Source organism: Etheostoma cragini, chromosome 10, assembly GCF_013103735.1.
Source record: "Etheostoma cragini isolate CJK2018 chromosome 10, CSU_Ecrag_1.0, whole genome shotgun sequence".
Lineage (NCBI taxonomy): Eukaryota > Metazoa > Chordata > Actinopteri > Perciformes > Percidae > Etheostoma > Etheostoma cragini.
Window position 1 is genome coordinate 8,474,103 of NC_048416.1, and position 23,035 is coordinate 8,497,137.

At 41.9% G+C, this 23,035-nt stretch overlaps 1 protein-coding gene across 3 annotated transcripts in view; it reads left to right on the forward strand.

Annotated features, from left to right (window-relative positions):
* The window catches only part of LOC117951215 (storkhead-box protein 2-like), a 58,753-nt gene that overhangs the window by 17,687 nt on the left and 18,031 nt on the right, over positions 1-23,035 (forward strand). For 2 of the 3 annotated variants that reach the window (XM_034882833.1, XM_034882834.1), the window contains exon 2: positions 22,583-22,735. In XM_034882833.1, coding sequence (XP_034738724.1) covers positions 22,583-22,735 — 153 coding nt within the window. Of the gene's footprint in view, positions 1-14,763; positions 15,003-22,582; positions 22,736-23,035 lie in introns of those variants that run through there. The other variant, XM_034882835.1, reaches the window with a different exon arrangement.

Below are 23,035 nucleotides of genomic sequence, written 5' to 3' on the forward strand. Positions count from 1 at the left end.
AATGGAAAACCAAAAAAAGCGAGTAGACCCGAGGCGAGTCGAGTAGATACCACGCAGTGGAAAACCGCCATTACATTATCCAAGGGCCACAACGGGAGGCTGCCTGGTCCCTCCACTTTTTTGCCAAAAAACAGTGTTGACAGCCCAGGAGATGGGCAGTTGGATTAGCCATCTCATCTGCTGCTGCCTTGGCAGGGAATAAAACCGATGGACCGCAGGCTTTTTGCTGCCCGCCGCTGATTCAGGTAACGCTGTTTTGTTGTATGGTGTCATGGCAACAACTAAATCTCACAGGGTGCTGACGGAGTATGTCATAGACAGTAAAGGAAGTGGACCAACAGATCCAGTTGTTCTAGACGGAGACCAGTAAAGGAAAATAGAAGCACTTTTCCGGTGATGGCTAGTCGTTCCTGCGCAGCTTTCAACTGAGCGTGACGACGTAGATGTGACGTGGGCAACGTGTCTGAAAGTTAGAAGTCTTCTGGTAGCTGTGCCAAGAGAAATCTCAATCATTCCCAATCAACAGAAGCGGTGAGTGTAGGTATGTTAGGAGATAACATAGGCACAGGCTAACATGCTAGTTTACGTTAGTAATTAAACCTAAACAGTTGATGTAAGTCGAAACTCTGTGCGAGCTTCTCTTGGTTATACGGTGATTTGTCGACTATTGTAAAGTTATTCACTGTCAAAGTGGCGCCAATATGAATGCCAGTCAATGGGATGCTGACTTCAGGTGATGGCTTTGTAGCATTAAAGTAGCCATGTGAGCTACACTTAGAGAGGAGATGCTTACCCCCTTGGAGTATGTCCGGTTCAAAATCAACTCCCCCAGAGTTGGCAGTGGAAGCATGCGCAGACGCTTAAAGCGATCATAGTCTGGTTAAGGTGTATACATGCAGGGATACACTGGTTATTAAAGGAGTTCTCTACCTCTTTTAAATGGGTATTAGAACTCTGATTATAATCAGAAATCAGGGCATGGCCTTAACCTTAATATAATCGTTGATTACATATTTATTTTAAACTGCATGTAAACGCGCTGACTGTGTCAGCTGCTGCTTATGGTACTTTTCTACACACGGTCAAGCCTCACTTACCGTGACAAACCAGTGCAAACTGACGTGACGTCACGTACACGCTGTGCACACGATGGCTTAAAGCGTAACTCTCGACAAAATGGCAACGTTTCCATCCTAATTAGGCTTTTCAACAAAAGTTTGACTCGGTTCCATTTACATAAAGACCCCTAGGTTGCATTTTGGTGAGAGTTACACTTTAAACCCAGCACGTTTTTCTCCAATTCCAGAATGCTGTGTGGAATAGACAGACCCTCTTTCACTTTGCAGTGTTTAGATGGCAAAGCGAGACTCTTAATTATAAAACAATTATTGATGCATCTTAATGGGTTATTTTCGGTTCGATTTGTCTGTTCATTTATTTGTTTGTTGGTTTATTTATCAGGAGTCAGGAAAAACGACTGGCCCACTTTTCAGGAAACTTGGTGGAAGGGTGTAGCATGGGCCAAGGAAAAACCCATTAAATTTGGAGCTGATCGGAATCACGGAGCGAATACACAAATACATTTTTCACATTCGTTAACATTGCGATGGCCATTGTGCTGCATTCATGTGGTGTCGTAATAATCGTGAAAATGAGGACGGTGAAAATTCCCCCTGCATTAACATTGTGATGTGCACTCTCCAATTGCCCATCTAGTTTTTAAATGTGATTTACTTTTTCAACGCATCCAATTGATTTAGCCGTATGGAACGTCACAAATGTTACAGGCGAGCTTAATGTGGAGAATTGGGTTTTAAATCTGTGATTACTGCCTCTGTTGGCACAAGTTGGTGACGTAGGCCACTTTTTAATTTACCAGAACGTGGCAAAACCCGATATCGACCCAACTCTGTTTGTTTTGGTTTTGTGGTTTGAGAGGAAGAGTGACTGGAGGTAAGTGTTTTGCTATGTGCAAAACAAGGAAGTGGATTTTTACTGACTCACGGACTCCCTTAATCATGTTAAATAGGATGCAGATTCTCCAGAGGGCGTGCAGTTGTTGACTCATTGGCAGAGCAGTTCTACACATGGCTAACCCTGCCCTTCCTGTAGAGAAAAACATTCAAACATGTCAGTGACACGTCTAACAAGCAGAAAACAACTGCTGCAGCACATACAGATATCTGGAGGAAGCTGGAACTACAGATGTCAAACCGCTGCTGCGTTGGCTCTAAACTTTAATTATATTGATGTTCATCATCATTGACCCTGTGTCCTTGTTTATCACTGCAGCACTGCAGAGCAAAGAACAACTACTAGTTTGACCCCTCTCTCCCCCACGGGTTATCAGAGGATAACTCACTGATATTCATTTATCGGATGATTACTGGTCTATGTAGTTGATTAGCTTAACCAATGAAATTTCAAGACCTAGCATAGGGTGAAGCTATTAGTGTTATTATTGCGAATTGAAAGTTTGTACACTAAGCTTTTAACTCACCTTGTAATGTCTAAAGCTAAAGTCAATTTCACCAGCTAAAATGATAACTTTAACCAGCATATTCAGCCAGTTGTTACTTATTAATGTAGATAATATCACATCATAGGTTGTCATCTGATGGTTTCCAATTGTCCAAAGAAAGCGTGACTTAACATATATGAAAGAGACTCTCTCAAGACTCTTAAGTTAGGATTTGAACGTCGCACACGTCACACAGTTGACATTGCTCCACTGGTTTCTGCTGCCTCACTTGGGTTGCAACCAGCAGTCGAGTCCTCAGATATGTTGTGGTTGAAGAGTAATGGCAAGTTAGCCTGCAAATAGTAAAGACGTGTGGATACCGGCTATTTTGTGAACAGGTGTGCCAACAGCAACACCCCCTAACCCTTCTTTTCTTTTTCTTATTTGTAGAGGTGGGACAAGTTTAACGTTGAGGTGAAAAGTGTCTTGTGTATCAGTACACAAGTGCAGAAAAGCAGCCTTGAAATTAAGCATAAAATCCCCCGCCTGTTCTCTAAAGTTGACTCTGAGTTTACTTTTGCAGAGAGATGGTGGAAGAAAAAAGCTGCCTGTAAAACCCATTGTTAAAACGTAAGAGTACCACCGCTCTCTCCCAATCTCTCTCTCTGTCTCTATTGGCGGGGACACACATGCGTACATACTCTTTTTTTTATTAAAATGAGTCAACTGGAGCTGTCAACTGATCACCATCTGGTGGTGAGTTGGGTCACGGGGTGGTGGAAGACTCTGGACAGACCTGGTAAGCCCGAACGGGTAGTGTGGGTAAATTGGGAATGTGTGGAGCAGGTCCCTGTCTGACAGACTTTCAACTCACACCTCCGGTGGAGGTTTTTGCGCATCCCTGTGGAGGCTAGGGGCATTGAACCCGAGTGGACAATGTTCACATTTTCCATTGCTGGAGCTGCGGCGTGGAGCTTGGGTCTTAGGTGCCTCAAGGGGCGGTAACCCACGATCATTGTGGTGGACGGCGTGGGTCAGGGAAGCTGTCCGACTGAAAAAAGAATCTTGGCACGCCTCTTCAACATTGCGTGGAAGTTTGGGACAGTGCCTAAGGAGTGTCAGACCGGGGTAGTGGTTCCCCTGTTCAAAAAGGAGACCAGAGGGTGTGTGCAGGGTTATCATGTTTCACAGCCTCCCTGGCCAAGGGGCTGGATAGGAGGATTTGGCCAATAGTCAAACATTGGGTTGAAGAGGAACAAGGCAATTCTGTCCTGGTTGTGGAACAACAGACCAGCTCTTCACTCTAGCAAGGATCCTGGAGGGAGCCTGGGAGTATGGCCAACCGGTCTACATGTGTTTTGTGAATATTTTTTTCCGGTCAGTTTTGGTTCCTACCCTCACCTATTGTCATTAAGGCTGGGTCACGACCGATAGAACGATTCCAGGAAGACCCAGGACTAGGTGAAAGGATTATATCTCCAACCTGACCTGGGAACGCCTCTGGATCCCCCCAGTTAGAGCTGGTTAGTGTGGCTCGGGAAAGGGAAGTTTGGGGTTCCCTGCTGGAGTTGCTCCCCCCGCGACCTGACACCCGATAGCGGACGAAGATGGATGGATGGTTGGATGGATAGAACGTAATTAATGTGAAACAATAGTGAAACACGCTTTATGTCTCTCTGTCTACCGTACAATGGCAAATTCAAGTACAACACATTTGCTCTCAACTACTGCCAGAAAACGCTTAAGTTGTAACCTCGGTTCTCTGAGTGAAGACACTCTCCTCACCATACCAGTGGAATAAGTAATAGTCTAACGCCATTCTTTTGAGTTTGTGGCAAAACCTTTAAGGGCTAATTTTTCATTTTGTGACATTCAATTGAATGGAAGACTGTTATTAAAGTCTTATTTCTTTATTGATTTTTAATGTAAAATAGTGTTGAAATCTTGACTTGTCTCGATCTCGTGAATCCAATCTTGTGTCTTTTCTCGTTTCGTGAGCTTGGTGTCTTGTCTTACCCCTACTTTTTTGTTTTATTGCTGAAAATCAGCCACTAACAACTTGGAGTATAACCCAAAACACTTACACACACTGCTTTTCAGATGCTTTGCTGTCCTGATTACCTGATTAACACGGCTTAACTCGCTAGTGTTATTAATTAGCATCGTTTACTACATAAGACATGCAATTGGTTAAAGCAGGTTAAAGCTTCAAAATAAAGTTTACATTTCAAACAGAAAGTAACAGCCCACCTGGCATGCATTGAGTGGTTTATGTATATATGTCAAACTAGCCACAATAAGAGTTAGGTTACTTTCTTTTTTCTTTTTCTTTTTGGTCTTGGCAGGAAGTCTGGCTTAACTGTTGAAACTTCAAATCCAGATATGTAGTTTATTGGTTTAGAGGGAGACAGTGGGCTGAAAAGATTGGGTCGGGGTTGCCTCTTTTTGAATGGGATATTTCCGTCAGATTGCTTCCACAAATGGAGCAGAGCTGAGCAGCATACTCCTAGAGCTTCCTCTGGTCTCATAGTAACCACATGAAGGCTAGTTGGAATAGAACCAAAAACTCTTAGCAGGAGAGAACTCCGAGCATCCTGCAGTTGCTGGTCTTACTGGTCTTGCCGGTCATGTTCATGCACACTCAACAATGTTAACCTCTGTTTGGACAGCGAGAGTTAAGTTACCTGCTAGGTCTTCTGGCTTTTTTGTTGTGAGGAGATCTGCAAGCAGGTGTTAAGTCCAAATACAGCTGTTGCTGGAACTGTGCTGTTATTCCACTGCTCTGCCCTGTGAGGAGAAGAGAAGCCAAACACTGTTTATCTAGACACACTGCCATGACAAAGAGCGGGATTTAAATTACCAAATTATCTCTTGAATCCTGTTAATAAAAACACACCAAATCCCTCAATTTCAACCCCAGTAGCTTGTTTATGATGAAGTCAAGGTCTCAGCGACTGCTATTACACTAGATTTCTTACAGTACCATATTCTGTCAAATGATGTTGGATCTCTGAGAAATTATCTAATGATTAATTATCGATATCATTCCCCCTATATCCACATTTCTATTAAACATTTCTTCAGTTTAGTATTTAGTGATGATGGATGTTGATAAAATTATTCTTAGATCATTCTCCATGTTGTTGGGTTTGAGCTCAGTGTAAACTACATCTATGTAAACAAACTGGGGCCACCTGTTTGTTATCAGTAATCAGAACTAATCATGCTAGCACAAGGAATAACAGGCTGTTCCCATTTGGCCGGGTTTTACTAATGTTTGACTTTTAAAGACAGTTCCGGGCTTCTGGTTTCCTCTCATCCCTCTCTTCTTCACATTACATTACTTTACATTACATGTTATTTAACTGAAGCTTTTATCCAAAGCAACTTCCAATTAGGTATTTTTTAACCTTGAAGGTACAAACTCTGAACAGCAAGAAGTAAATGCAACTACAAAGAGCCAAACTACAAGAGCAATGAAAGTGCAACTTTTTTTTTTTACCTCTCTCCAATGCTCTGTAAGCATGCAAACCTGCACTTACGCATGCTGAAACTCTGAACTCATTAACCCTCGCTCAGCTGCAGACACATGCACACAAGCTGATGTAATGGGTGCTCCTCTCCTGTAATGCGATTGTAGCTCCTCCTTTTCTCTGTCTGCCGATTTATGTTCAGGGTGGCTACACACACACACACACACACACACACACATACACATACACACACACACACACACACACACACACACACACATATACCCCAAATGCCTTTTTCCCTCACCATCTTGCCATTTGTTTTTTCCTCTCACACACTCCATTTTCAGAATTGACATCCTCTCTCTTTTCACACACACTCCTCTTATAGCATTTTGACCAATTAGATCATCCGAAGCCATGGCCTGGTTTAGAAGGGCCAGGCCCCTCCAGTCCTGGGCCTGCAGCGTCTGGGGCTATTTCTGTCCACTCTCTCTGTCCCTGTCTGTTAAGCACACACACACAAACACACACACACACACACACACACACACACTCTCTGATATTTTGAAATTCAACATAGTAATAGGTTGACTTTCAGGAGGGTGCTGCTAATCTCTTGCATGCTCTGTTGACCTATTAACCCTTTAACGTCAAACTAAATAATGACATTTTGTGGAATTTTAAATTTACAGCTTAGGTAGTTTCATGGAAAACAAGTAATAGTGCTTCATCACACAGCGCAGGCCATAATGCATAATGTCATATTATTCCCACAAGTTCTGAAGGCATGGACCTAATTTACACTAAATTTGTGTAGGACTATATTTAACAGTAAAACATACCTCTGTATTTGCAAAACGTGCTTGCCATACAGCGTTATTTGAGCTTTGCTCCAAATTAACAAAGCGTGTGTATCTATTGAATGATTCTATCCAAAGAGATGTTCTTAATCATAGACTGTTAATATTCACAGTCTATGGTTGTAATGAAACTCCAACACAGCATACAACATTATTTAAATTATTATTAAGGAGCATTGAGCTCTCTGGGTTCAATAAGTGCGCCCCTTGTGGACAAAATAAAACAAAAGTTGTTTTAGCTTTTCATGTGGCTCAGTTTTGGTAAATGTGTGTTTTGACGTTATTGGCCAATAAATATTGTCACTGTTAAAAAGTATCTATAGTCCCATATGTGGAATGTTGTAAGGGCTGTGATGTAGTGGTAATATTATTGTAGCCTTGAGAAAAGAAAGATAATGTATTTTCTAAGAGTGACGGTTTTAAACCACTATGGGAGTAACCAGTTGTTTCAGATAAAACCAAAACAAACTGCAATTAGGACTACTGAAAACAATGGAACGTTAAAGTAGCTCGCAGCGGAGAGCTGCGGATGTGAAGAGTACTGTATGTGTTTTTGCTTTAAATAGTTTGAAACCAGCATGACGCAGACTTGCAATGATTGTATTTTCTTAAATTTCTTTTTTGTATGTGGCTTCAGTGTAGGGCTCATCAATAAAATCATGTTTGCTTTAAAAGATATGAGCTGCGGCCTGAAAATGGCCAGTAATATGTCTGTAATTGTGTGATGAATCTGGTGAAAGAGGTAGGCAACAACTGCTGCTGTTAGGTAAACACAATATACGGAAACCAGTTAGTTTGGAAACCCGTAGGGGACACAACACCGCTATGCTAATGTTACCCTGCTAGCTGCATGCTACCAGCCAGGCCGTCCACAGGGAATTCACCTATTCAAATAAGGCATTCTGTCAGTCTGTGCTCTCTTGGCTCTCCAGGTCATCTGTCCGCTATTTCTAACCTTTATGTAATCGTTGTACACTTGAAATGTCACAGCAACATTATTGTTTGAAGCTGGGTAAGTTATTGTATAAGTTACTGTTGTATAAATCAGACCAATGAAACATTTAGGCCGCGCAAAATAGTAAAACATCGGCTAATGGCGCTGTGTCATTGGCACATGTCTCCTTATTCTGGTGTTTGGTGTTTTTTGCCCCCCACAGCTCCTTTCAGGCAGTGCAGCAATGGTTATGTTTACGGTTAAGGTCAGCGGCCTTGAAGGCAACGTTGGAGGCAATAAACACCCATTGAGCCCTTATTTGCTGATGTGGCGATGAGATTAAACAGGGCAGTCATCGGCTGATTGCGATGTCGAGCCCATGCATCTGTGCATTAAACCTTTATTGATCCAAAGAGGGGAAACTCGGTTGTTACAGCAGCCGAAAAAGATGTAAAATTACAAATAGAGTAAAGAAAAAAATAATAAGAATAACAAAGAAAAAATAGAACAACTCTAAAACGTTTACAGGGCAACGTGTGTGCTGACAGTAAAGTTACTGAGAGGAGCTTACTACCTCTGCTGACCAATGGGGTCTGGGAGAAACCCTGATTAGACTATGTGGGTCAAAAATGGTTTTCAAGTTGTTGTTTTTTATGTTTTTTTTTTTTTAAAACCCTTGTGTTCTTATATGTGCTAGGCAGTCCACTTCCTTCTTTTTGGTAGAATAGTGCCTTGTGTATGATGGAGAGATGGCTCAATTACACAGTGAGCGATAGAGAGTTCATGTACACACCCAGCTGTTGAGCTGACCGCCAGATTAGAGCCTGTCCCCAATGCTCTCTTTCTTTCTCTTCACACACACACACACACACACACACACACACACACACACACACACACACACACACACACACAAACACAAACTGTTGCAACACTACAGCACCTTGTACCCTTAATATGTCCAGTACTGTTCCAGCAGTAGCGTTGGGTCTCTTGTCTGTGGATTATATTGAGACTTGTTCATGTTGACCAGTCAGATCTCAGTCTGACACAACAGATGTGGACTGCTGAGAGAAAAGCCTCTTTCTGATGTGAATCTGGAACTTGGCTGCCTTTATCTGGCAGTGATGTTTTTTTTTTTACATCCAAACAAACCGTATGCATCAGATTCAGAAATGTTCCATGTTGACGACTGTTTTGCGTTGTTTGATCTCTGGTGCATAAGAGAAAGCTTGAAAAGGCCTCGGTATGTTCCAAAGAAACTGGTTCATGTGATGCGTTGCTGCTAGCACCATGGCTTTAGGGATGGTCAACCCGTTGGGTTCACCACCACGATACCTCTGCAAATACTGGATGGGTTGCTATGAAGTTATTTTCAGATTTCATGGCACCAAGATGATGGCCAGTTGCATGCTTTTCACATGGGACTCTGCAATCACACATACTTTTTAAAGCTTAAGTGCGTTACTTGTTGATATCAATGAATATCTGTTACACTCAAGCCTTTGCCAAATGAGTTGCTACAAAGCTAATTAAGATCAGCGCCACACATCTCTCTGTATTTCTCAGAATGGCTATGAAGATTGTGTTGTCTGGTTACTTTTGCACACAACTCGAGTGAAGATAATTACCATTATGTTATTTTTTGGGGGGGATCAATAATATCTATCTATCTATCTTCTATCTATACTCCATAATGTGTGTAAGGGCACAGTGGGCTGTGCACAATTACGGAAGGCCTGTGTCGTGGACTGCGCAGTGACAGTTTTGTTGTCGATACCTAGAATTCCTTAAAGGGAATACCGGAACAACGCACTATAGTTTTAACCTTTGTGTTATTGCAGCTGGCACATGGACCGGGCATGTGCCTTTTTTGAAATAAGAGGCGTGCTGTACAATGTCGAGATGAGTTGGAGTTTTACAATTGTAAACCTTTACATATTGCAGTGGGTACCGATTTATTTAGATATTTGTTTGCATATTTATTTAATATCAAAAGCATACTATTAAATATAAATTAGGCAGAGGGACTGTATTTACTTTTTTATTTTATGTAATGTCTTCATATATTTCATCAACTCTGTATTTATTGCATTTTCAGGTTATTACTTAGTAAAATTGGATTAATATAGTTATGACCCTTCTAGTCATCCATAGTTTTCATTCTGAAAGCCTGTTCCACCTTGCGACCAGCCGTTTGTTTGGCGGATATCGATGCACTTCAACCCTATTCCCACTGGCCCAAAAACTCCCTTCCACCCCCTTACATCTAGCTTTGGTCTTCAGCGGGAAAGGTCACAATCGGCATGCGCTCCCGGGACAAATGACTCTGCTGCAGTACGCACGGGTATTTATTGGCTCCAGCTTTGATTGGCGGTGATTGAATTAATCACCCACACCCGGGTGCACACGCTAAGTTTTGTCCCTTTTCTGGCACACGTCACCTTTTGTCAGTCTAGGCTACAAATTCTGTGGCCAAGCAGAGCTTGGACATCAAATTAGTCGGCACTGAGTTAAAAAAATATTGATTAAAAGTAACCGAAGTAACATTTTCACTGCCCTCAACGTTGCTTTCTGTTTACTAACCCTGTGTTCTAAGAGTCGCCATTACGTGTTTGTGTGTGTGTGTGTGTGTGTGTGTGTGTGTGTGTGTGTGTGTGTGTGTGTGTGTGTGTGTGTGTGTGTGTGTGTGTGTGTGTGTGTGTGTGTGTGTGTGTGTGTGTGTGTATCGGTGTCTTGGGAAGTGTATGATGGAGTAAGAGAGTGCATTGAATGCAGAGCGATCGGACTGAGCGGAGGAGAGTTTATGTTTATTAACAAAGATGTCAAGTGGATGTATAGCAGAGTTTGCATTGTTGTGCACTCTTATCGGGAAGCTGTAGCATTCCCGTGTGTCACACTCAACTTCATTCCTGAAGTTGAGTGTGACACACAGGGTTCAAAATTAGCACAATCCACCAGCCAAATGTTGTTGGATGAAAAAGTTAAGTCTGGACCCTGGTGACACACCAGAAGAAGAAGAAAAATAGACCCATGATTAACTAAAATTTTCCTGTCTTATTGAAAACCTCTCTAAATTAAATAAGAATTTCCAATTGTAGAATTGCCTTGCTGTCTTTTGAGTGCACTATTTAAGTGCCTCCAAGTCTTGGAGCTGCTGCTGTAAATACCAATTTCTATGTTGAATCACCAATATGCTGTACTTATGAAAGGGTTTTTCCTGGCTCAGAATGGGCTTTTTGGGGGGAAGGCAACGCATGACAAAGTCTGTGTTACATTATTAGACAGAAATCTATGCATTTTCCTGTTATTTCTGACATTGGCTACACCGAATGTGTATTATGTTTGAATAAATAAAACCCTAATGAACAAAACTGGTTTCAAAAATTATATTAATATTTAAATAAATCACCAGGAGAGTCTGACACAGCCTGACTCTGGAGATAAAACTGAGATTAGCTCTCATATTTGGCTCTTAACCATATTTAGTTATATTTATTTTTTGTTTTTAGATTTTCAGTATTTAGATATCCCTTTGGGGCTGGCTAAAACCTCTTTTGGGGGGGAGGGGGTGCCTCCTATAGGGGAAAAAACTAATGGGGGAGGGAGCATCTTTTAATCTGACCAAAATAAGTTTGCATAAGAAATAAAGTGGCATTTTCAACATTCACATGGCAAGGCAGTAGAAATGACCCATTGACAGTGTTGACATGCTCCCTTGCTGAACTGTTGTTAGTGGATTAGAACAATTTACTTGCTACTGGAACTGTGTGCTGGCTGCTTGTTTCAGCATGATATGGAAGTTATGGGATGTGCCAATCAGGGGCCCCTGAAAAAGAAAGGGGGAGTCCCTCCTACCCTCATTTCACCTCTTTTCTTTCTTTCTTTTCAACTCTTTAACCCCTGCAGTCCACCCGGTTCAACAAGCCCCAACCAGCCTGATTCGCAGAGCTGTCTTTTTACATGCTAATCACTCTCCCATTACCACAGACATGTCTGTCTCTCTGTCTGCCTTCTAATAACACTCTATTGAACTAATGTTGAGTGAGATCAGATCAGAGTCAGTTCCTTGCCATGTCTGTGTGTTAGGTACAGAGCTGGAGTCAGGTTGTGGTTAGCCTAGCTTAGAAGAAAGACTGGACTGGACCGGATTTTTTTTTTAAATATGTACATAATACATATATGTGTGTGTGTGTGTTTCCCACCACAGTGTAGGTAATTCCCAGATGATCAGTCAGCCCCTTGCTTTGTGGGTGTGACTTTTTTGCTGTTTCATAAACACATGCAGGGTCTAGCAAAAGGTATTGCCTTGCCAGTTGCTGTATTGTGCCAATGCTCGAAAAATTCAAAACAATCATTTCATTTAAATCATTTTTTTTCTTCTCGAGCGACGTTACATTGCATTGTCTCCCGCTTTGACCCAGGCCCTCAGGAAGTGCGGCAGGCTTTAAAGCAAAATGAACATAGTGGCCAAACAGTGGAACTCCCAGACCGTCACGTGATGCCCTCTGGCCAAAAATACTTTTTGGAGCACTAAACCGAAGCCAACTTGGCCAGCAGAGGTCTCTAGTGCAACTGCTCTATGGGCAGTGGGAAAAGCAGAGCCGATAATCTGGGCTATTTTAAATAAAGTTTTGGCTCAAACGGTTCCTCATAGATCTTAATTTTGCACTCAGTAACCCTGTTGCAACCAAGTGGACAGCTCTAGCTACTTGTGTTCCCACCTGGCAGTATAATGTGTCTCCAAATATGTCCCTAGTGACCACTTGTGATCGGATCTCACTTCCCTACTCTATATGCAGATAGCAACCTGTACACAAGAGAAAGACATTTTAAAAAGTCAGTATGTTTTGTTGCTTCTGATTTTCAAAACAAAAAATAAAGCAGACAGAGTAACTATTCTGTTACTATGTCTGCTATATTTTGCCGTTTCATGTCTTGTTAAGTTACTGCTGATGAAGACCCAACTTTACCTTATTTTGCCGCTTCATAATATTAATAAACTATTATTATAAAATAATGGGGGACTTTTATTGTGAAGAATTTATAGGAAATGAAACTGTTCCACTCTTTTACAGCTGCCTTTTTTACCCTCCCCCCCAGCAGGAATGTTCATAAGTAATATCCTACTCATTGGTAAATTCTGGGACATTTTATGCCACTAAAAAAAAGGTTATTGTATGGCGGGGATATATGGGGTTATATGGGGATATAAAAGTAGGCGGCGCCAGAACAAAAACACTGACACAGCGTCAATATGATGATAACATCCAAAACACAGGATTCACTCTCCCTTAACGGCTTCGAATACATGCTCATACACTGTGCTATGATAATGTGGTCACATGTGGCCTAAATCCCCCCCCCCAATGTGGTTTTGAGTGATCGGATTTCAATGCATCCCCAATGCCTCAGGGCATACATTCACACCTGCATTTAGAACTGTCCATTTGGGATCAGATCACTCGGATCAGCAGGGTTCAACACTATGGGTTTTCTTCACTTGTCCGGTTGGGCAAGTTAAAAAAGATTCTACTTGCCCAAAGTAAATTTTTACTGGCACCTATACAATTTTTTTTTTCCCTCTACTGTGAGAAAAAACGTAGGAAAAAAGTTTGAAAATAACGAGCGATAAAAGCCTTGTAAAACAATGTCTAAAAATATTGAATTTTTTTTACTTCAAAGAGGAAAATTCAATAGTGTTAAAAAAAACTTAAAAAGCGTAAATGTAACCAAGAACTTAAAAAAGCCATACATCAAAAGCATCGAAAGAGTAAACTAATGTCGAAGAAAACTTCAAAAGCCTCAAGCGCCAACACAATTCTTGATTGGACAACGACGCATTCAAATCAAATGATACGATAACGCCCGAGCCCGCGAACCTGGGTGCATTCACAAGTGTACCTACGTGGTTTTCCTGGACATCTAGAGCGTTAACACGTTATCAACGGATAGTTCTAAGGTAAACTGAACGCGCTATTGGTGCAAATGAGGTAATGAGCATATAGGTGGTGTCATCTGACATTTATTTGCATAAAGCTTAGTGGTTGCTGTCCTGTGCATCAGCTCGTCGTCCAGATACTCTCCACATTGATTTTACGTTTGTACGCTTAGGTGGTGCCTGAAAACACTAAGGCACCTAAACCGTATAATGTCAGGGGAAACCCTGACTTAAAGCTGTCAACTTAAGATTGGATCACAAAACGGGGTTAAAGTGAACCAGATTGATGCATTTAACTTTAAAATGTAGTACATTTTGTTCCGGGTTAGCATGATCTCCGTCGTGTGTGTGTGTGTGTGTGTGTGTGTGTGTGTGTGTACATATATAAATTAGGAATAAATATAAGGAACTTCCTTACAATGATAACATACTGTTACACTGTAACTCCACTGCTATATTTATATAAGCAATTGTTCGCTAGTTCTGCAATGTTCTGTTGGCTGTGTGTGTGTGTGTGTGTGTGTGTGTGTGTGTGTGTGTGTCCTACATCCAGCTTTAGTGTTCTAACTGGGTCACACCAGAACCCAGCTGCAGTACTGCAACACCGGCTAAGAGAGCATGTGTGTGCACACAGTGTAGCAGAGATGTATTTAGCAGAGCAGAGGCCTGCTACATAGATCTTGAAAGGGAAAGGTGTGTGTGTGTGTGTGTGTGTGTGTGTGTGTGTGTGTGTGTGTGTGCGTGTGTGTGCGTGTGTGTGCGTGTGTGTGTGTGTGTGTGGGAAAGTGCGAATGATAGCAACAAAGAGCAACTGGGGATGCGTTGTCATGGAAACCCTCCTGGCAGCCCGCCCACAAGCTTGTATGTCGGTGGGCATCACACAGTGAGGGAGGGAGGGAGGCGGGGGGGGGGGGGGGGGGGGGGGGGGGGGGGGGGGGGGGGGGGGAGCACGGGTGCAGAGTGAGGCAGTGTGTGATTGGTCACACCCCCTTGTCTTTGTGTGGCGCAAGGGATTGTGGGAAGCCCTTGACTGAATGCTCATTTGTGTGTGTGAGTGGGAACAGAGTGAAGGAGGGGCTGAGAGGGTGTGTGTGTCTGCGCGTGCGTGAGAACAGAGGAGGACGACGCCTGTGTGTGTGTGTGTGTGTGTGTGAGCGAGAGAGAGAGGGGAGGGGGAGGAGCAGAATATGTGTGTGTGAGAGAGGAGGATGAGCTAGTGTGTGAGGGAGAGAGGAAAAGAGAGAGAGAGCTGCGCTACCATCAGAAGCTATACTAGGCTTTTTATCTGGATTCTATTTTTTACTAAAGGAGTGGATTACTATCAGCCAAGGTTTGAATCTGCATGTCACACTATCTGTCTGTCTGTCCCATCGTTTCATTAGCTAGCCTGTTAGCAGCTGCTGCTAGTTAGCATTAGCAGCATAGCGTCACAGCTCTACTGACAGAGAGAGAGACACAGAGAGATAGAGAAGGAGATGAGTGATAGATACATTGATGCGACCTACTGTAGGAGAGAGAGATAATGCAGGTTTATAGAAGGCAAAAGAAATGGAGGGAGAGTGAAATAGAGGGTGAGAGAGCGGGTGAGACAGTGAGTGAGGGAGGGAGTGCATGACAAAAGGAGGGGGTGTGGTTTAGTGCTGTGGACAAAGGAGGCTGGCTGATTGTTTACTACCACTGCAGTGAGAGACATGGACGATCAATGTTCCTTCATGCTCCCTCTATTATCTATCACACACACTTGCCCTCTCTTTTTATTCTCTCACCACTCTGCTTCACACAGCTGCTCCCCTCTTTCATCCTTCCCTCTGCATCACCGTTTTTTTTCTCCTAATCTCTCTCTCCCTACGTATGATTTTCTCTTCCTCCTCTCCTGACTCTCTCTCTGGTTTTTGGACACTGTAGTAGTAATGGAGCGAGCAGGGCTGTAAGCTATAGCAGCTGCTGTTACAAAATGGCTCTTCTTTACCTCAAACTCTGGGATTTCATTGCCAGGACTGGATCAGACATACTCTAGCTGCTGCAGATTCTGAAAACTGCTTTCACTCCATACTGATGCCATGTGTTTGCAATGACGTACTATGTTCTGTCTCTGTGTGTGTGTGTGAGCCAGCTGCCTGCTATGTGACTTTGGTCGGTCTGGGCATTCTTCACCAGCAGTAAGTCAAGAATTGAATTAGTAGCGATGGTAAAAGAGCAGTGGTTGTAACAGAAGTAACAGCCGTAGAATGTGTAAAACCGCAACTACAGCAAGCAAATATGGCAGTACCAGTATCGGGGGTGGTGGTTGTTCACTAGGTTTTAGGGTATCTTTTTATTCTTTTTTACATTACTTGGGTCTTATTTTGTTAAGTTGAGGGGACACTCCACAGATTTTACTCAACAAGATACATTCAGTTTTCTTAGTAAGAAGTACTCAGCCAGTGAAAACAGTATTCCAATGTCCTGATTCCTCCCTCGAGAGGAACTACCGTGTGTGCTGCTCTATTAACTGAAGAGTGCAGCAAAGCTTAAGTAATCCCACATGTCATGTACTACTTAATATTAACAAAACATGGTACATTTTGGGATGCATTTGCAGACTTAAATAAAGGTATGGCAACATCCTGACTCGTTCTGGGGGAACTGTCATATCTGTGAGATGTAACCCTGATGATATTATCCGTGCTATCTCAGCTCAACCATGGATCATTAATAGGCACATCCATTAATTCTGTGCAAATGCTGGTTAGCAATTACCTGCAAAAAAAAGTACCCGTACACGTCTGTCTCATTTTCAGTACTTCTTTTACTCCACACATGTCGGTTCCAGTCCGGCTCAGTTGGTGTTGACAGTCGGCAGATAAAATAATAAAGCGAGTGATATGTGGATCAGTCTTCATGTCCAGTCGCTGCAGGTCAACTTTTTAAAACATGTTTGATTGCAACTGACCTCAGCTGCAGATGACTTCACTTGTGTGACACCCGTCGTAGACATACCTGTTAAAGTTAGCTTTGTTTAACAAGGTTCACTCACCTCAAGTTCTCTCTGTAGGCTATACATGGTGCGTTCCATTCGTAGTCGGATGTCGGAATTTCCAAATTCCAAGTCAGACATTTCAAATGGGATGCCCGCTAAAGTCGGCCAACCTCCCAGCCTCCAGAGCAAAGCCGCCCTTGATATCCAACATGGCTGCAGTTGTGAAAGCTGTGGTATACAGTTTAATAACACTTCTGTTCTCTTACTTGTGTTGTACACAGTACTGTCCCTCTTCTACCTGTTGACATGTCGCCACGCTGTTTTGATGCAAACTCAGTTTCACTAAGGGACAAACTGAAACATGAGACGCACATTAAGGGCCAGGAATATATGGTTTACTAACATGCTTTTATTTAATTGAAAAAGTCCAAAATCTTTGACTGCATTATTGCATGTTGCTTTTTTTTTTTTTTACATTTCTGCAATTTTTGGACATTTGTGGTTGCCTTTTTCAACTTTTTTTGTGTCCTTTATACAATGTGTACAACTTCATGTGCCACCTTTTTATTTTTTTATATCTGTTACTTCTTATGTCATTTTTGTTGCTTTTTGCCCAACGCTTTTGTTGCTGTTTTACAACTTTTGGGGAACTTTTTCAACATAGTCCTACAAAAGTCAGCAAAAAGTTTGTTATAGAGTTTAGAAAATCAAGCAAAAAAAAACATTACATTAAAAAATTTACATTTCTGCAATTTTTTGAACGTTTGTAGTGCCTTTTTCCACTTTTTGTCTTTATCCAACACTTTTTGTCACTTTTTGTTTTTAAATCTGTTGCTTTTTTTGTAATTTCTAACTTCTGATTTGATTTTCTAATATCTATCTATTTCTTATTGATTTTTGAAAAATCCAGCAAAACAAAAATTACTTTTTTAAAAGCAGCTACCATACAGCCGACTCTCAGCAATCTGTTGCACAGCCTAAACATGAAGACTCTCTGCTTGGGAAAGTTCTGAGTCTCAAAGTCGACAAAGTCTGACAAATTCTTCTTTGAGCGGCGCGTAATTACAGTTGGAAAAACAGTTTACAGTCTTTTTGGTTTGGTGCACTAGGCGGGCCAAAATCGGTTGCCAACCTAAATTGATATTTGGGACAAATTAACACTAAACCCTGAAGTAAAGCTGAGGCTGATGGGAATGTCATTAGTTTTGCAGGTATTTTTATTAAAGTATTGGGCAAATTAAAAGTTAGAAGTGATGTTTGGATTCCCGGTCAGCTACAACTGCAGTGGAGACGGAGATGTGTATAAGACAGGACAGTGTGTCAGCATTGCTCTTCTGAGTGCTCATTTGGAGGCTTTAAATGTTTAAATACAGACGGGGTGAAACTAATTGAAACAGTCCTCCTAATGTACAGGTTTATTTAGTATTTTCAGATTCTGGCGCCGGAATGGCTCGCTTGGTGGAGCGGGTGCCCATATAAGGGGGTTTGCTCCTCAACGCAGCGGGCCCGGGTTCGGCTCCAACCTGTGGTCCAATGATGCGTGTCGTTCCTCCCTCTCTCTCCCCTTTCATGTCTTCTGCTGTCCTATCAAAAAATAGAGGCTGGGGCACCCAGATAGCTCAGTTGGTAGAGCGGGTGCCCATATATAGAGGTTTACTCCTCGACGCAGCCGGCCCGGGTTCGAATCCGGCCTGCGGCCCTTTGCTGCATGTCACTCCCCCTCTCTCTCCCCTTTCACAACCTCAGCTGTCCTGTCCATTAAAGGCCTAAAATGCCCCCAAAAAAATAATCTTAAAAAAAAAATAGAGGCTGAAAATGCCCAAAAAGAGATCTAAAAAAAAAGTATTTTCACTTAATAGGATAAGAGATGCTGTTTGGATTTGTAGGCTATTGTGACCTATTTCCTTTTGAGAAAGTGTTCGTACAGTGTAATACAGAAGTGTTTGAATTGTTCCTTATTTTAAGATCTTTTCTGAATAAATGAAAAGAGACTTATTATCCTTATGTTTTTTTTGCTGTGCCAAACTCACACCGAAGCATAACTCCTAGGCAAGGGTATGAACCGAACCGTGACTTCTGTGTATCGTTACACTTCTAGTATTATGGGATCTCTGCTAATAAATAATTGATGACTGGGCCAAATTGTCCTCCAGCATTTGAGCATAAGAAGGACTGAATGTCAGAATCAGAATCAGCTTTATTGACCAGGTATGAAGACACATACGAGGAATTTTCCTTCAGAACATAGCTGCTCACAATGTGCAATGTTACACATTCAAAACAAACAACCAAACAAACAATATATACACACTAATATAGACACACTAATATATACATACTCTAAACAGAAACAATGTAGAGAGATGAGTGCTATGAAGAGTCAAATAAAAATTATTTAAATGTGGAACATAGTGCAAAGGGTACTGGGATAAATAATATTAAGTTATTATATTATAATATGAACAGTATGAACATTATGAACAGTTCTGAAATAGGAAATGAGAATGATGAATAAACAATGGATAATAAGTGAGATATGAGAATGAGAATGATGAAAAAATACTAAATAAATGGAGTAATAGTGGAACCAGTAAACAGGTGCTGTAGAGACAGTGTTACTGGGTTATTGGCCAGAACTGAACCTGACACTGTGGGTCAGAAGTCAGCTGTTCATCAGAGAGATGGCTCGTGGGTAGAAACTGTTCTTGTCTCTGTTCCCTAAACTTGGTGCATTCTTTTTTAAAGTTGTCTCTCAGAGGTCAACGTATTTTATTGAGACACAGTCCTTATTCACTGAAGTACCCCTTAAATTGCTGAGTTTAGAGTGTAGCATCATTAGTAGGCCTAATAATAGCAGTAGTGGTAATATCAATAATTGCAGCAGCGATTGTAACACAATCAATAGTAGTAGCAGTAACAGCAGCATTGCCGGTAGTAGTGGTAATGATTGTAGTAGACAGAGACAGAGAAGACATGATGCAAGCGGAACATTGTCATTTGGGACGTACCTTTTAATCCTGGGTACTTTCACACAAAATGTGAATATTGCGTGGCGAAAAAGCGGACACAAGAAACAATAAAATCTTCCGGAAAATCTCTAGTAAGCTAGCGTAAAAGGGGGTTTGTATGGGGAGCTAAAGTCAAGTGACAACGCTATAAAGACCATTGCTGTGCTTGCGTCACTCCTTTACCCCTCCTACCAGTTCTTGTGGCTACATGGCCAGTGCACATTTTTGGGGGAGAGTAGTAGCAGAGGACTGTTCCTATAACTACATTCCTGTAACTACTTGGTCAGAAACAGGCTTTAGTGTTTAGTGTTAGCTTTTCCTGCATCTGCCCCCCCCCCGACCATGGTCGGACAGCACATGGGGACACCAGAGCTAACCCCCGTCACTCCACTCAGCAGCTGGGATAACAAGACAGGACACCACCGTAGGACTCGGTATCGTTCAGAAATGTTTGATACCGATACGATTACCAAGTTTTCCCTATTTTGCTATTTTATTGAGTTTCCAAATTGTAACATCACAGCCGATCACAGACATTATTAGATGATGCTTATTGGCTCACTGACTCTGATGAGATGTACTCCTTTGGTAGTGAAATTGGGTATTGAACGACAAGGCTTTTTTTTTTTGATACTCACTACTTGAGGCAATTCGGTTGGTGCCTGAAAAGAGATGACTTCGGTACCCAGCCCTACACCTCCGTGGGTCTTGAGGAGCTGCAGCTCTAGCTACTATTAATTGATATGTTGCCGCTAACCGTTAACTCTCCTTTGCTGCTCCAATCACTCTTTCTTGTCTGCTCACACCGCATCTCCCGTCACTTTCTGTCGCTTCAGCAGAGTCCCCAGAAGGACCTCAAACTTTCCCACCTACTTTATAGGTGAGCGGCTGCAAATATTCAAAACTTTTATTAAACAAATCTTGCAAATTCCTATTACAAAATCGTTTTGATGCCGCATATTCGCAGGCAATTATTTTTTATTTTCGTGTTTATTTGTCACACCCTTGGTGTGTAAAGGCCCTTATACAACCACACACCTTTGTGTGGGAAAAGTGTGTGCCTCATGCCATTAAGGGCATTTAATATTGATTATGCTTGTTAAAGCAGTTACAGATCAAAAGTTGCGAGCCATCACTACAGTTGACCAACAATTTTTTCAACAAGCTGTTCTTCAGTATTCAGATGGAGGGAGCTCATGGGACAGAAAACAAATCCCAGAGGGCAGTATTAGGGCCGTGGCATACTCAGTTAGAACTAGTTGGTACAATGTGTTGTCCGATCATGTTAGAAATTGTTGTTGGCTGTCCTGAACGGCCACGATGGAAGGTGGGGTGAAAAGCCGGCCGTCATAGAGAAGGGAGAGGCGTTATGTGCTATTTTAATCCCGGGATAACAGCACCAATTTTTAGACAGTCTCTCATGGGGGACAAACCTCTCCTGGAAGACAGTCCTAGTGTTGCAATCAGTGGTCATTTGAAAAGTGACAGAAGTTGTTGTCAAGGATGAAAAAGAGCGAGCGAGAGGAGTTCAAAACCCTGGCTTCTTTCTCACCTCCACCCAGCTGACTAATTAAGGTGTGAGGTAGTCGTGAATGTCGGATCGTTGGTTGCGAAAAGTTAAAGGAATGGTTGTATACACAGCTCCCGACCATTTAACAATCAGTTCTGATGGCCCCTTTAGTGTAGAAACACCATGACCTGGCCTCTCACTCAGCTGTTCTTTAGAACACACATGCTTCTCTCCCCCATCCCCCTCCCTGTGTGTAGGGTTTGTCCTAACTTTCCATGTTGAGGCCTGAAGCTGTGTGCAGTCAGTGTAAGGAGGGTGGGAGCCAGTGTTGCTAGCAGAGCCTCTGCAGCTGTGCTTTGGCCTCATCTTTCTTCAGTCTGGTTTGTCCCCTGTCTCTTATGTCTTTCTCTGTATGTTCAGTAAAGTTCTGCTACCAAATCTTTTGGTAGTTTTAGAGACCATGGTAGGTGAACAAAAACATTGTATCAGGTTCTGTGAACAAGAATGTAGAAGTCACCAATATCTGTCTTTGATATGTTTATTCCACAAAAAATAGGCAATATTAACCTGATGTGTATTGCTATTCTTTAATTTGGGCATTTACTTTCACATTTTTGGTGATTTAGGAAAGCAATGTTTAAATCGAGCCTGCTGTTGCTTTGAACATGACAATCGAAGTTACTTACATACAGTAACATACAGGCATACAGCTTTTTAATTAAACACTGGTATCGGATTGGTACGCTGTATCCAAAGCCCAGGTATTTAAATCGGTATCAGGACTTGCTGCCTCCAGAGCTGTTTTCTTTCCTTTCAGTTAATCTTCAGATGTTGTGGAGCTGTATGGGCCTGTGTGGCAGTTGTTTAGTCACTTCATCACTGTTGGACTTTACAACTAAGCTGCATGGAGTACAATGTCAAAATCATCATATTTTCTCATAAACGTTTATACAATCTGACTTTATTTTGTAACCAGTGCCCTGCTAACCATTACAAAGAATGCAGGTTTTAATGCATTTCAGCATTGGCTTTATTTTTAAGGCCCTTAGGTTGCCGCTTTGGTAGTACATGAGATATAACAAGGGTGGCTGCCATGCGGTGGTGGCGTATTTTGGCTTTAGCACCTTTTTGGTCTTTTAATGAAAGATATAAAAAAATAGCAGACATTTAAGGTAAAATCCTATTTTGGCTTCACATATGTCTTTCTCATTACATACTGTGTCTTAATTTCTACAAGACAGGGTTTATGTTCAAAAGTCTTGGCAGTAAAAAAGATAGCATGCATTTTGGTTTTAACCATCTAATGCATTTATTGGATAGCCAACAGTAGCGAGATGGCAGGGATTTAATTTTCATGGTTTCATATGTCTTCTAGGTTACAGCCGATCTTTATCCAGTATCACTCAAAGAGACTGATTTCTGTCTTTTCACAGGTGATGTGTCGCCAATCAGTATGTCCCCCATCAGCCAATCCCAGTTCATCCCTTTGGGAGAGGTATTGCTATTGGCTATCTCTGCTATGAACTCCGCCCACAAGCCTGTCACTCAGGAGGCCCTAACTGAACACCTGCAGACATGTTTTCCAGGTAATACCAGCACCACACCAACATCAGTCAACTGCTGACACCATCCATTAGGCTCTGTCTACTGTTATGCACAGTTATAGGTTCATTTTTCATAAATATTGTAATCAAAAGTATGTATGTATTGCCTATTATTTTAATACATGCAAGGGCTCACAGTGCTATACATTTCTGTTACCTACTGTATCTTTTATGGTGGGTTGTATTTTTATATGTAAGACTACTTGACTACTTGTCAGAGAGAAATATTGCACCTTATATTACACCACACAACTATGTGACAACTATAGTTAGTAGTTACAT